Source organism: Sander vitreus, chromosome 2, assembly GCF_031162955.1.
Source record: "Sander vitreus isolate 19-12246 chromosome 2, sanVit1, whole genome shotgun sequence".
Classification (NCBI taxonomy): Eukaryota; Metazoa; Chordata; class Actinopteri; order Perciformes; family Percidae; genus Sander; species Sander vitreus.
Genome location: NC_135856.1, coordinates 27,847,592 through 27,860,845, shown reverse-complemented (window position 1 = coordinate 27,860,845; position 13,254 = coordinate 27,847,592). Strand labels below are relative to the sequence as shown.

The window sequence follows — 13,254 nt, the reverse complement described above, 5'->3', positions numbered from 1 at the left end:
TCTAACTATTTAATATCACAAAGGCAGGAGTCTGTGATTGACTTTCTAACATACTACAGCTGTATCAGGAAAGACAATATCACACTCTTGTGTCAAACTAGTTGATATCCACGACGCTCCATTTCCGAGTCTGCCGAGGTCCCGCCGGAAATTCCACCAGATGTCCCTCTTTTTGGCCAGATGTCCGTTACCTTCCTCTTTCTTTGTGTTGGAATTCTAAACTCCGTTCGATTTCTAGGGACTATGGTTAACTGCTCCTCAGATCTCTGCAGGGTAAATCCAGACAGCCAGCTAGACTATCTGTCCAATCTGAGTTTTCTGTTGCACGACTAAAACAACGTTTGAACGTACACATGTTCCACCAAAACAAGTTCCTTCCCGGGGCTATTTTGCAGCCGCACCGTGGCTCTGTCCGATTGTCATTGGTTTAAAGAAATGCCAATAAACCAGAGCCTGTTTTTCTCCCATACCGGAATGCTGTGTGGACTAGCCAGACCCTCCTTCGCAGCACTGTGGAGGAAGGTCTGGCAATGCGAGACTAGCAGACTAGATTAGCCTGCTGTCAAAGTAGCCTTTACATTTTTACCCAAAAATAATCCTTCTCTAGATTTTATTTTCAGTTAGCAATTTGTATTTTTTTCTGCTTCATAAACAGCAAAATTACTGTCTTAATAAGAAGTGAGGGAACAGTGCTCCTCTGTGACCCTTCTCTACACCACAGATGATTGATTGCTTATCTCTCCACTGCACCCTCTCTCTTTTCTTTTTTTCCCTTCATCTGTATTTCTCTCTCTGTTTCCTCATTTCCTCCTTAAGCACCCTTGTGTATTTTAGACTGTCTTTCTGTTTTGTTCAGAAAACAGACCTTTTGTTTGTTTTCCTAAAAATCCTTCAAACTTTACATGATTTTGTCCAGAAACGTGTTGTCCGTATTTTAGCCCTCATTTTGTTTTGTTTTGGCAGTTTAAAGCATAAGACCAGTGATATTCTATGTGTTTTCTATTGGACAAAAAACAGCAATGAATTGATTCGACTAACAAGTATTATCTGTGCAGCCAGAGTCTGACACAGCTTATTTCTCTGTGCTATAGAGCTCAATTGTCCAAAAAACTATTAAAAACACATTACTGAGCCACAGCGTTACACTGGGTGTCATGTTCCTTCATTTAAATGAACATGGGCACTATAGTTAATTTTGAGTCATTCTCACATTCACGGCCCTGTTGTTGTGATTACCCACTAGCTCACCAAATGTCTGTTAATCCATGGCTGAGTAAACTAAAAACGACAGTGTCCAGCTGTTATTTACATTTCTGTGACCAACTTTTAAAGATTAACATTAAGGATCAAATGGGCATGGGGCTGAGTGCCACAGACAGGAAAAAGAAGTAGAAGAAGAGAAAAAGACTCAAGCATTGTTGGTTTTGGCCTTTTCGGAGGATTTGCTGACAATAAGGAAACATACAGTCCGTGGTGAAAGAAGTATTGAGATCCTTTACTTAAGTACAAGTACTAATACAACATTGTACTCTGTTACAAGTAAAAGTCCTGCATTGAAAATGTTACTTAAGTAAAAGTATGTAAGTGTCATCAGGAAAATGTAAATAAAGTATTAAAAGTAAAAGTACTCAATGCAGAAAAATTCTCACATTTTAGAAACTGGAAATGAAAAAAGCTTCAAAAGCGTCAAAGTGTTTGGTTCCTCTGTTTACATTTAAATACTGTATATTAGTTAATAATACAATATTTTATACATAAATAAACAATAATGTCAAATGTTTGTTCTCTTCTCCAGGAGATATAACATCTCCTTCCTGAGTGGCTACTATCGGCCAGATGGCACCGATGACCACCCCTTCATCTGCTCAATGGAAAGGGAGAACGGGATGCTTCGATGCTCTGATGTGCCTCGCCGCCGTGTAGGCAGGACTTCCTGCTTCCTGGGTGCTGAGGAGGCCCTTCCAGAGATGGGAGTAGATGAATCAGTGTCATGTGTAAACTGGTACCAGTATTACAATGAGTGTCGAGCCGGGGAAGTAAACCCACACAAAGGAGCAATTAACTTTGATAACATTGGATATGCATGGATTGCCATTTTTCAGGTAAATGTTTGAAGTATTTATATAAAGGGATACATCTTTAATCAATAAATGATGATGCACACTACGTGCCACACATTACTGCGATTACTCTGGGTGTTTGCTTTTATACAGGTAATTACTCTAGAAGGTTGGGTAGACATCATGTACTACGTCATGGATGCACATTCTTTCTACAACTTCATCTACTTCATCTTCCTTATTATAGTAAGTGCACGCACGCACGCACACACACACACACACACACACACACACACACACACACACACACACACACACACACACACACACACACAAAACAGCTAGACAACATATACTGTACCATGTGTTACAACAGTGTGTAATGTGTGTCTTGTCATGACCAGGTGGGCTCCTTCTTCATGATCAACCTATGCCTGGTTGTCATAGCAACCCAGTTTTCTGAAACTAAGCAGAGAGAACACGCCTTAATGAAGTCAGAGCAGTGCGCCCGGCAGCTCCACCAATCAGTTTCCACGCTGGCCAGTGACAGCCAACCAGGAAGCTGCTACGAAGAGATCATCCGCTACCTGGCGCACCTGGGCCGCAAGGCGTGGCGACGACTCTTCCGCTGCTATGCTCAGGCACGCACACACTTTCACTGCGTTTGCGTGTGCCAGAAAGACAGAGGAGGTGGAGCTGCCAGAAGGGGCGGAGTTGGGGAAATGAACGGACTTGCCCACCGGCACTCAGGACACGTTCCAAACGACCTGTTGCACCTTCACCAGCATTATCATCACCATCATCAGCGTCATCATCAGCATCAGCAGCCTCAGCAGCCTCAGTCTGAGCCTGCTGTCAGAAATGGAGGGAATGGTTTTAATTATCCCTTTATATCGCCCCTTCTCAGTCAAATGGATTTAAAGGACCAGGACCAGAAGAGGCTGGTTGCCACGGAGAACGTCAACCGACTGCCGCAGCTGGTGGTGGAGCATGGTGAGAACGAAGGGGTGTATGTGTGTGTATGTGAGTGTGTTGGTGTGTTCAAAATCACATCCTTACATACCATCATACTATGTATGACGTAAAAATTGAGTATGTACAGTAGTTTGTTTCAACTGCATAGTATGTGGATTTTATGTTTGCGAGAAATGCCCAGATATATACGAATATCTGAGCGTGGAACGTAAGCTTACTGGACATACTCAATCTGCCCCAAAATGCATTGCGGCTCTTCAGACTGTCCAATGAGAGACTGCAAAGTGGTTTAAATAATTAACCATTGGTCAACCATTCACAAAATTATGAATGATGGCGAGTGAAGTTAAAGCCCCCCATGAGGAACGTAAGTAATGACAACAACACTGTCAACGCAGCCACATGACGCAAGCCTTCGGTGATCATGCACCTACTCCTTATACGTTACAAAACCCATTACTAACCTGTTCAAGAGCAGTAAGGCGACATCCGTGTCTGACCTCAGTACCTTTTCTTTCTCAGTGCTTTCCAACTAGGAAAAGGGAAAAGCCACACCAATGGTTATCAGTGTTTGTCTTTGCCGGTCATTTTCTCTTTTGCTGAAAGTGTGGGTCTTTTCTTAGCAGTACAATCACTGACGGAAACATTTTGTGGGCGCTTCTTCGGGTTTTCAGCCATTCCTTCACCTGTTGCAGCTGTTCTCTTCATCTCCAAAGCTGAATGCTGCTGTTGCACCTTTCTCAGGTGACATAAAACGCATCACTCAAGCTGCTGGGCGTGAAAGTCGCCGGACTACACTATTTTGTAAACATAGCCATACTGAGAAATACAGAGACAGTTTTGTGGAGCTGTAGCAACTCATTTGGCAATGGCTTGAATGTAACGGACGTTCATTAACATAAAATAGTCGCGCACTATAGCTTTAATAGGCACAGTTAAGAGAAAAGGCACGGGAGCTCACATAAATGATGTATTGCATAAAACATATTTAACACTAAAATATTTAATCATTTTAATTTGCCTTAAAATAACACTGGGAAATATCACATTTGTGATAAACAGTTTTCATTCAATGGTAGGTCAGACTGATAACGTCGTGATTGATACAGTCGTGATGCAGAGGGGATGTATTGCTGCTAATGGCATACTTAATTTAGTAGGCAGTATGCAGTACATACAGATTGAGTATGTATATACAATTTTAAACAGCCTGTGAGTGCAAGTGCTCTCAAGGCCATAGCTTGTCAACCTGGGCCTTATAGGGGTGGATGCACTGGTTTGGCGGTCCCCTGTATTTTAGCAACGTTAGCGGTGTTAATTCTTTGGATAAAAAGAAGAGTTGTCAGCAAAGCTTTAATGAGCCTGATTGTGTTTGTCAGAGTGATTTGGGTAACTTTGCTGTTATTTCTTTTAATTCCTTCTTTAAAGAAATAATCTTTGAGGCTCAGTTCACCCAAATTACAGCACAGTGTATTTTCCCACTCACGCTCAGCAGCATTTAGACATGCAGATCACAGACATCTGCCACCTCTGACAGTGGATTTAAAAAAAATGTTGGTTCTCAAAGCATTTTAAAAGAAGAAGAGCTTCTGTATGCTGGAGTCTGCACATTTTTCTTGAATACATTAACAAGCTTTCAGTCATAGACCTTGATCAGGCCTACAAGGCAAACGGAATGCAAGAACCCTGTGGTGTATTTATACATTCAGGTAATTAGCCCCAAGGCAACACATCTGTTTATCCCTTACATAAGATCACACCCTGTGTATTGTAGTCCCAAGGGATTTGTGGACAAAAAAGTGAAATGATGTATGAAAGGGAAGGAAAACATATATACAGCGGTTGCATACATAAACGATGTGAAAAACATCAGGCAAATGCTGTCATAACTCACAACACTATAGTTTAAAATGCCAAATTAGAGCATACTGCTCAAGTCAAACTTCTTATTCAAGCCTAAAGGTTGAAGTGTCAACAACTGACAATCGATCCAAAAGATTTCTCTCTGACCTAACCTTTTATCCAGCGCTCCTCCTCTAGGCTTAATTTCCTGAAATCTGAGGGATAAGGTAAGAGTTAGGATGTGAATATTCATAAAAAGAATTTGCAACAGTATATTTGAGATATTTGCAACATCCTTTGCATTACATGGGATAACAACCCTGATTGAAAATATTTAACTTGTGAAACAAATGTGTTATAAAAGATATATATTTTTAAATTGAACAGCTGCATGTTTGGCCAGAGACCATGTCAAGTTACTCTGGAGAAACCTGTTTTTGACTTAAGAGCTTGTCCTTGGGGAATTTTTAAGGTTTAAGGTTTAGGGTTTGAAGGGGTTCTCCATAAAATTGCACTTCAATAAAATTGAGTGACTCACTTCAGAGAAACATAGAACTGGATGGTCAAAGTCAAAGCTGCAGACGGCAAGATATCCTGACTTTAAACCCCTGGTATGCTCCAAAAACACAACACGCACGCTTTCCATTAAAAAATTGCAGTCCCCAAGCCGAAATTATTGGAGATATTTTATCAGGCTTTACAAAGCTTCTCCAGTGTTAGAAGACATACAACTGTTTTTACAGGCTGAGTAGTACTCCCCATGATGAGTGACTTTGATGTGTAAAATCGGTTAAGCAACAGAGAAAATAAATATCAAATGTTAATACAATTCAGTAATAAATTCTAACTGTAGCTGGCACACTTCCCGTACACAAAAAATTGAGTAGAAATGATTCAGTATGGGGATCATGGGCCAAAACACTGAAAATCACAGCTCCAGATGTAATGATGCATCTGTAGCTTCAACATGTAACATCTCAAGCATTTGTAACGAAGAGCCATTTTCCAAGTCTGCCTTCTGAAAGTTTCCTTGCAGCCCACATTATCTATGGAATGACTGGATTGGATTCACTATATTAGTCTCCAGTAAAACATGATTTTTCTATTTCTATTTGTGATGACAAGTGAACTGCTCGTGCTAGATTAGTGTTTGTTGTTGTCATTGGAGCATTCCTCCCGAGCTGCTTGCTAATGAATTCCGCTGAAATCTTACTCCCGCTTCACTCCACACTTCGACCCCCCAACACACACATACACACACACACACACACACACACACACACACACACACACACACACACACACACACACACACACACACACACACACACACACACACACACACACACACAGACAGAAAGACACACACACATTCCTGTTCTAATAAAAGAACTCCCCCTCTGCACAAAAGCATCCCAATTGCACATTTGCTTCCATATTATTGCATTTTTGTCACCCAGAAATGAAATGAAGGTGCTCTCCTTTACCGAGCAGAGAATATATTGAATGACAGAATGTCTGCAGAAGTGCAATACAGAATCCACTATTTGCTTTTAACCTTGTGCATGTATGATTTTTGTGGCCCATGTCTTTATCACCTCCTCCTTGTGTCTGTGCAGGTGGGTGCACTGGGCACCCTGCATTACCGTTGCCGGGTGAAGCCCTAGGAGAGTCCTCAGTATGCCCGTATCGCATCTACTACAACCAACTTAGTGACAGCAAAAATGTTAATGAGCAGCCTGAAGACCAGCATCATGGGTACAGCAACTCATGCCATAGCAACAGCCCGTGTCACAGTAACAGCCCATGCCATTGTAGCGGTGATGCACAGGTGTCTGAGCCAAAGAAAAGGCTGTGTGAGCGTTGCTGGGCGGGACTTCAAACTAAACTGGAACTCATTGTTGGCAGCAGATACTTCAGCAGAGGAATCATGATTGCCATCCTTATTAATACACTGTCGATGGGCATAGAGTCCCATGAACAGGTATGTTATGTGTGTGTGTGTGTGTGTGTGTGTGTGTGTGTGTGTGTGTGTGTGTGTGTGTGTGTGTGTGTTAGTATAAGAGGCTGCATGTTTGTGTGTACATGCATAGTTATGTGCATGGCTCTTGCAGATTGGATGTGACTACAGTTTGATTGAAAATGGATGTGCTAATCACTGTGTCCAATAAACACTTACAGCGCCAAGCATATGGGCTCACGAAGGGTGTGTGTGCGTGTGTGTGACTGCGTGTGGGTGTGCACACCCATGTATCAGGAGGTGGAGAAACTCATAAGACCTGAAGTGTTAATTAAAGCGTGACCCTGGGACAGGAGAGAGAGAGTGAGAGAGAGGGAGGAGGGAAAGAGAGATTGAGTGGTGTAAAGACGGGGAAGAGTGAGAGAGGCGAGTGAGAGCGAATGGAAGAGTGAGGAGCAGGAGGAAGACAGATCTGACATTGTGATTGGCTGAAAGGCAGGGATAGACTGTGGGAGACGAGGGAAGATTGAGCTTGGTCCATTTCCTGAACAATATGACAGATCTGGATGGCCTTGACTTCTTGAATAACTAATGTTTAAGGATAAAGCCTTTTCTATTTTATCCTTTTTATTATCAAAAAATCCTTTGAAGAGACCAAAGCCAACAATGAAAGTGTATGAATGAATGTAGTGATATATGAATACGTTGCCAACGCCTCTGTGCCATAGAAATCAATTGTCATATAAAAACAATTTAGTACAAACAAAGAGCCATACAATTTCATTGGACTACATTCCCTCGTTTCAGTGAATGTGAACAGTGCGGTTTAGTCTGAAACACCTCAGAAACTTGTGTTTTTGATCTCTGGAGAGTAGCTCTGTCAGGCAAATGTCACTGAGCATGCTCAGAGACACTGTTACTTGTTTACACTGCTTTGTTGGTTTGACAAGCTGGGAGAAATAAACCAAAATGTTTGTATTCACTGTGATGAAGAAATGCCACCTTTTGCCACGGTACATGGTGGCTCTTTTATGTGTGCGATTGTTATGGCCTTTACTGCAATGCGTTTTTATCATAGTTTTTAGATGACAATAGCTCTATGGCATAGAGGTATAAGATATATTAGACTTTGGATATGCAGACAAAAAAAGGACTTTTAAATCAGTGGTTTTTAAACCTTGTCATGCCTCCGTTTGAAATCATGCCCCTTCCCTCCAGCAAACTAATTTAATTGGTATAAACCAATGATGATGATGTAAAAATCACTGACAAAAACTGCCAAATTGAATGTCATTTTATCTAGAATTTTACATGAACTAAATTTAGACTCAAAAACACACTCTCACTTATTTGTCAGTGAACCTAAGAGCAAGATTTTCTTATCTATCTTATTATCTTGGTAACCTTGCTAACATGAGAACACTCTTGTTCAACATGAATCAAATGAACTCAACCTTAGATGTGCTCCAACATATTTTCATTCTAGTCATGTGTGTGTCAAGTTAAGTCAATTTTATTTATATAGACTAATATCCCAAATTCCAAATGTGCATCAAGGGCCTTGGGTCCCTCCTGCAATGCCTCGCCAGCCCCAGCAGTTTGTGAACCACTGCTTTAAGTAATATCAATAATATTAATAATACAAGTATATTCACTCAATCTACTCCAAATGATTATGGGTAAAAACACACCTGCATTCAAATCCAGGAGCAGCTTCTCTCTCCATATCTAAGACCTCCACTGTAGCCTTGAATAGCATTTCAGAAATTCCTAACATGTTGACTTCTGCTCTCCTCGCTGCCAGCCAGTCTGTCTCTCTTTATTTGTTCTTTTTTCTCTCTGCCTGTCCAATATCTGTACATCAATCTCTCCCTTTTTTCTCTCCACAAACACCTCTTCAGCCACAGGAGCTGACAGATATTTTGGAGATCAGTAACATGGTGTTTACGAGTCTGTTCGGTCTCGAGATGCTGCTGAAGCTCCTGGCTCTCGGCCTCTTTGGCTACATTAAGAACCCCTACAACGGCTTCGACAGCATCATTGTCATCATCAGGTGGGGGCTCTGGGTCGGGGTCTTTGACTCTAAGTTTACCCTAAATTGGGAATTCTGTTAGTAGATATTTATCTTGTCTTTGGAAAATCCTCACTGTGAGTCAGCACTGCAGTTACATCTCTCAAACTGTTACAGTGGCTCTGGCTCTGGCAGGGAATCCATATGGTTGTACTCTTAGTCAAAGGGGGCCTGTATTCACTCCATTATGTAGTACTACAAGCTAAATTATGTATCTGTGCTTGAAGGGCTTTGCTTGTTTACTGTGCCAGTGCACAGTGCTCTCACCTCGTTTATTGGCTGGTAAGTTGTAAACAGCATTGGCCCATTTCCTCTTTTCAGTTGCCACATTGTCACAAGAAAAATGACTTAACCCCTTCCCTACCTGGAAGGGAGGCTTTTGTGGGTGATACTAATGCTGACTTCAAAAGAGTTACAGCTGAGGTTAAGTACATATCAATTCCTTGGTTGCTTTAATGTGAATTTAACTTTGTGTTTATAATCTGCTTGTCATCGTTGTGTGTTTTAGTGTGTGGGAGATTGTGGGTGAGGCAGAAGGAGGCTTCTCGGTGCTGCGAACCTTCCGACTGCTGAGAGTTTTGAAGCTGGTCCGCTTCCTTCCTGCTCTGAGGAGGCAGCTGGTGGTGTTAATGAAGACCATGGACAATGTGGCCACATTCTGCATGTTGCTGATGCTCTTTATATTCATATTCAGGTATATTCTTTCTTCCTCTAGAGGCAATACTACAGGCTGAGACAAGCCAAACTGTTTTCTCAGCTTTGCCTCAGTTTTAATTATACCTCACAAAAATCCTAATCATTAATTGACCTTTTTCTCACGCTGTTACAGGGCATATTACCACATGCACCATCTCTTCTTACACATGCACAATTATTTACACAGGCAGCATTACATATCCATATTGAGTTACCGTGTAATGAAAGTAATGTATTTTCCCATTCTGTGTGTGTTTGCTTGTGTGTTGTAGTATCTTGGGGATGCATCTGTTCGGCTGTAAATTTGGTTTGCGACAAGATGGAGGAGACACCTTACCTGACAGGAAAAACTTTGACTCTCTGCTCTGGGCGACTGTCACTGTGTTTCAGGTTAGACAAACACACCGACATGCACTCACTCTCTCTCTCTCTCTCTCTCTCTCTCTCTCTCTCTCACACACACACACAAATACAAACATACAGATGTCTATTTGTATGAGCACACAGGTACATGAAATATTTAATTTAGAGCAATTTCCGATAAATGTTATTTTCAAAATTAATTGGGATGAGATTCAAACAGCAGCTGCCGTTGTTGCCAGTAGTAGCGATGCCAGTATTCTCCATTATTTCATTTGCTCCAATTTGCGAGTGCTCACACTTGATTTTTTAACAAAATATAAACGATATCCCAGTGGGCAGGTACGTTATGCTTCACAGGCAGAGTGGGAGGAAGAGTAATGAAACAAACACTCCACAGGAGCTTATTTAACACTGATGAACATCATTAATGTTCATCTGACAATGAGATATTAAAGGAAGAATCCACTTCTATTATTCTTATTATTATACTTACGACAGCTACAATGTAGGTTGCATCACTGGTCCGTTTTGTGGTTGACTGTGTATTTTTGTTATCCCCACATACGTTTGACTTCCACCACCTCTCTTTCCACATCTCCTCCCATCTGCAGATCCTCACCCAGGAGGACTGGAATGCGGTGCTCTATAACGGGATGGCCTCCACCACGCCGTTGGCTGCCCTCTATTTTGTCGCCCTTATGACCTTTGGCAACTACGTCCTCTTCAACCTGCTTGTAGCCATTTTGGTTGAGGGCTTCCAAGCCGAAGTAAGGGCAAATATGCTGTTTTATTTGAGCCACTTAGAGAATGAGGCAGAGAGAACGAGACTAATTGAGCTCTGTTGTGCTGATGATACCAAAGCTGCCTACAAGAGAATAATCTCCACCATCCTGCCTGTGTGGTTTCTCCCTCTGTCTCTTTATCTATCACTCTTTTTTCTTGTTCTTTCTCAGTTGTCCTCCCTTCCTCTATCTCCCTCTCTCTCTCTCTCTATCCCCTTGTCTGTCTTTCTCACTGACACACTCACACACACGCACACATGCATGCACGCACGCATACACCCCTCTCCGGGGTAGGATGTGTTTGATATCGCCTGCCATTCACAGCTGGTGAGCTTTTGTTGTTTAGTTTTCATCTTTTATCTCCAGCATCAGAGAACACGTCCTCTCTCTCTCTCTCTCTCTCTCTCTCTCTCTCTCTCTCTCTCTCTCTCATACACACACACACACACACACACACACACACTCTCATACAGATACCCTTTGCCAAAGCCGTCTGCCTCCATCTTTCTGGCGTGATTTTTAATTAAATTCAGGAAAGCTTTATTGGCGTGACTACAGGAGATCGCAGCCAAAGCCATGCACATAACTCAACTAGAGAACACTGGAGATCCCCTTCATCCGTCTGCCTCCCTCCTCCCGCTCTTTGTCTCTCTGTCTTTCCCTCTCAACTTGCTCATATTTCCCACTTTTACAGCAGTCAACAATCAAAAGTAAAGAAAAGGGAAGGTGACGATGACGAAGACGAGGATGATAGTGGGGATCCCAGTGATGTGTGTGTGTCTGTGTTTTTAGGGTGATGCCAACAGATCAGAGTCAGATGACGAGAGACAGTCGCTCTCCTTCGAGGATGAGGAGAAGTTGAGAGAGCTGTATGCTGCAGGTACAATCTCTTAGATTAATTTAGAACTGGAAACATACACATAACGACGATGACGAAACAATTTTGGTATCTTTATTTGAAAACGTCACAATGTGTATCCTTAAATTACAAAATGTAAACTGCACTACATGTCCTCAAATTTTCTCTGGGACCTTTGGGCCAAAACTGTGAAAATAAGTCCAGAGTATTAATAACCTGGAATTATCCTTTAACAAAAATGTTTGCATCTGTTTGTGTGTGTGCAGAGCTCAAGATCCAGGCCATGATGCTGAGCCCCAATGGTCTCCTGAACCCAAAAGCCTCCATGCCCCACCCTCCTCCTCCTCTGCCGGTCATTACACATACTGCAGCCACGCCCACCATAAACTGCAGCCAATCACGGCGGGCCAGTGGTGTTTCCATGGACATCCACAGCCTTGAGCAGAGGTCACTGGTGAGCCTTGGACACCTGCTTCTACTTCTACTATGCCCACATTAAATATCAGTAATAAAGTTGATTTACAGAAGCACTCAAACTGAAAATGATGTAATATATTCAAAAAGGAGATAAAGTCAGGTCGTGCTGTACTTTAAATATGATTAGGAAGACGAACGTCTAAACTATAAAACTAGGGATTTGTGATTGTTTTGCACAAGTTAAAAAGCTACAATAACAACAGAGTTTTATAATCCAAATGAGAAAAAGTAACATCTTAAAGACTTCTATTGAAGGTACCTGATGAGTTTTGTTTGCTTACATTCAGTATTTCTTAACAAAACCCATCGTGGGCATTGTTAAGACCTAACAAATGACTTGAATGCATTTCCTTTCTCATGAAAAACATTTGCAAAGCCAAACATCTTGCAACCAGCATTTTTCCGCCGGCCTGTTCTTTTTACTCATGTCTCGGGTCTGTGTGTCAATATGTCTAATATCCGAGTGGATCCAAGCGGAGTTACAATCAGCTCTGATCATGTGGTGTGTCAGAATCATCACAGGAGAAAAATGTGGTTTTTGATGCCTGACAGAGAGTGTAACCTGTGCACTGCAGAGTAAAGCTCTTTTCGATCATTTCTGCCTGTTAATTGGTGGCACGCTGCTGTCAGTGATGGTGTTCTCTCCAGCTGTGGATGTTTGAGTGACTGGTGATGGGGATATTCCACTGAAGTTTTCCTGGCCTTTTTGTTACATTTAACAAGTAACGTAGTTGCTTTTGACTGTCATCTCCTTTTTTGAATTCACACAGCACTGCACCTTTTTCCCCCCCCGGTACAAGCACAGTGTTTTTTGTTCTCTAAAAAGCTTTTATCATTTATCGCATTTTACTCCTCTGTCTCTCACACATTTAATATCCTCGTCCCCCCTATTTATGTGCACAGTTTGCCACGTGGAGTAACGCTCCCTTGTCATTGATCAAGCTTTGACACAAATTAGGAGAGTTTGTTTTGATGCAACAAATCTTTCAAATCTCGCTAATACAAACACAGCACAAAATTAGATCACATAGAGGCTTGAATTGAGATCGTATTTCAATTAATCAGAAAGCCCATTGTGTTTGTCCTCATGTGCAGGCTGGTGTTTGCTCCAAAAATTCCACAGGGTACCTTTAATCTGTTAAGAATTAAATGTTATTTGTACTTAAATC

At 41.8% G+C, this 13,254-nt stretch overlaps 1 protein-coding gene across 1 annotated transcript in view; it reads left to right on the top strand.

Moving 5' to 3' along the window:
* Positions 1-13,254, top strand: part of LOC144528837 (voltage-dependent T-type calcium channel subunit alpha-1H-like) — a 50,069-nt gene that overhangs the window by 19,497 nt on the left and 17,318 nt on the right. The window contains exons 7-16 of the mRNA XM_078267689.1: positions 1,796-2,102; positions 2,214-2,306; positions 2,465-3,053; positions 6,497-6,861; positions 8,739-8,890; positions 9,417-9,602; positions 9,877-9,994; positions 10,579-10,734; positions 11,542-11,629; positions 11,875-12,062. Of these exons, the coding sequence (XP_078123815.1) occupies positions 1,796-2,102; positions 2,214-2,306; positions 2,465-3,053; positions 6,497-6,861; positions 8,739-8,890; positions 9,417-9,602; positions 9,877-9,994; positions 10,579-10,734; positions 11,542-11,629; positions 11,875-12,062 (2,242 nt within the window). The remainder of the gene's footprint in view (positions 1-1,795; positions 2,103-2,213; positions 2,307-2,464; positions 3,054-6,496; positions 6,862-8,738; positions 8,891-9,416; positions 9,603-9,876; positions 9,995-10,578; positions 10,735-11,541; positions 11,630-11,874; positions 12,063-13,254) is intronic.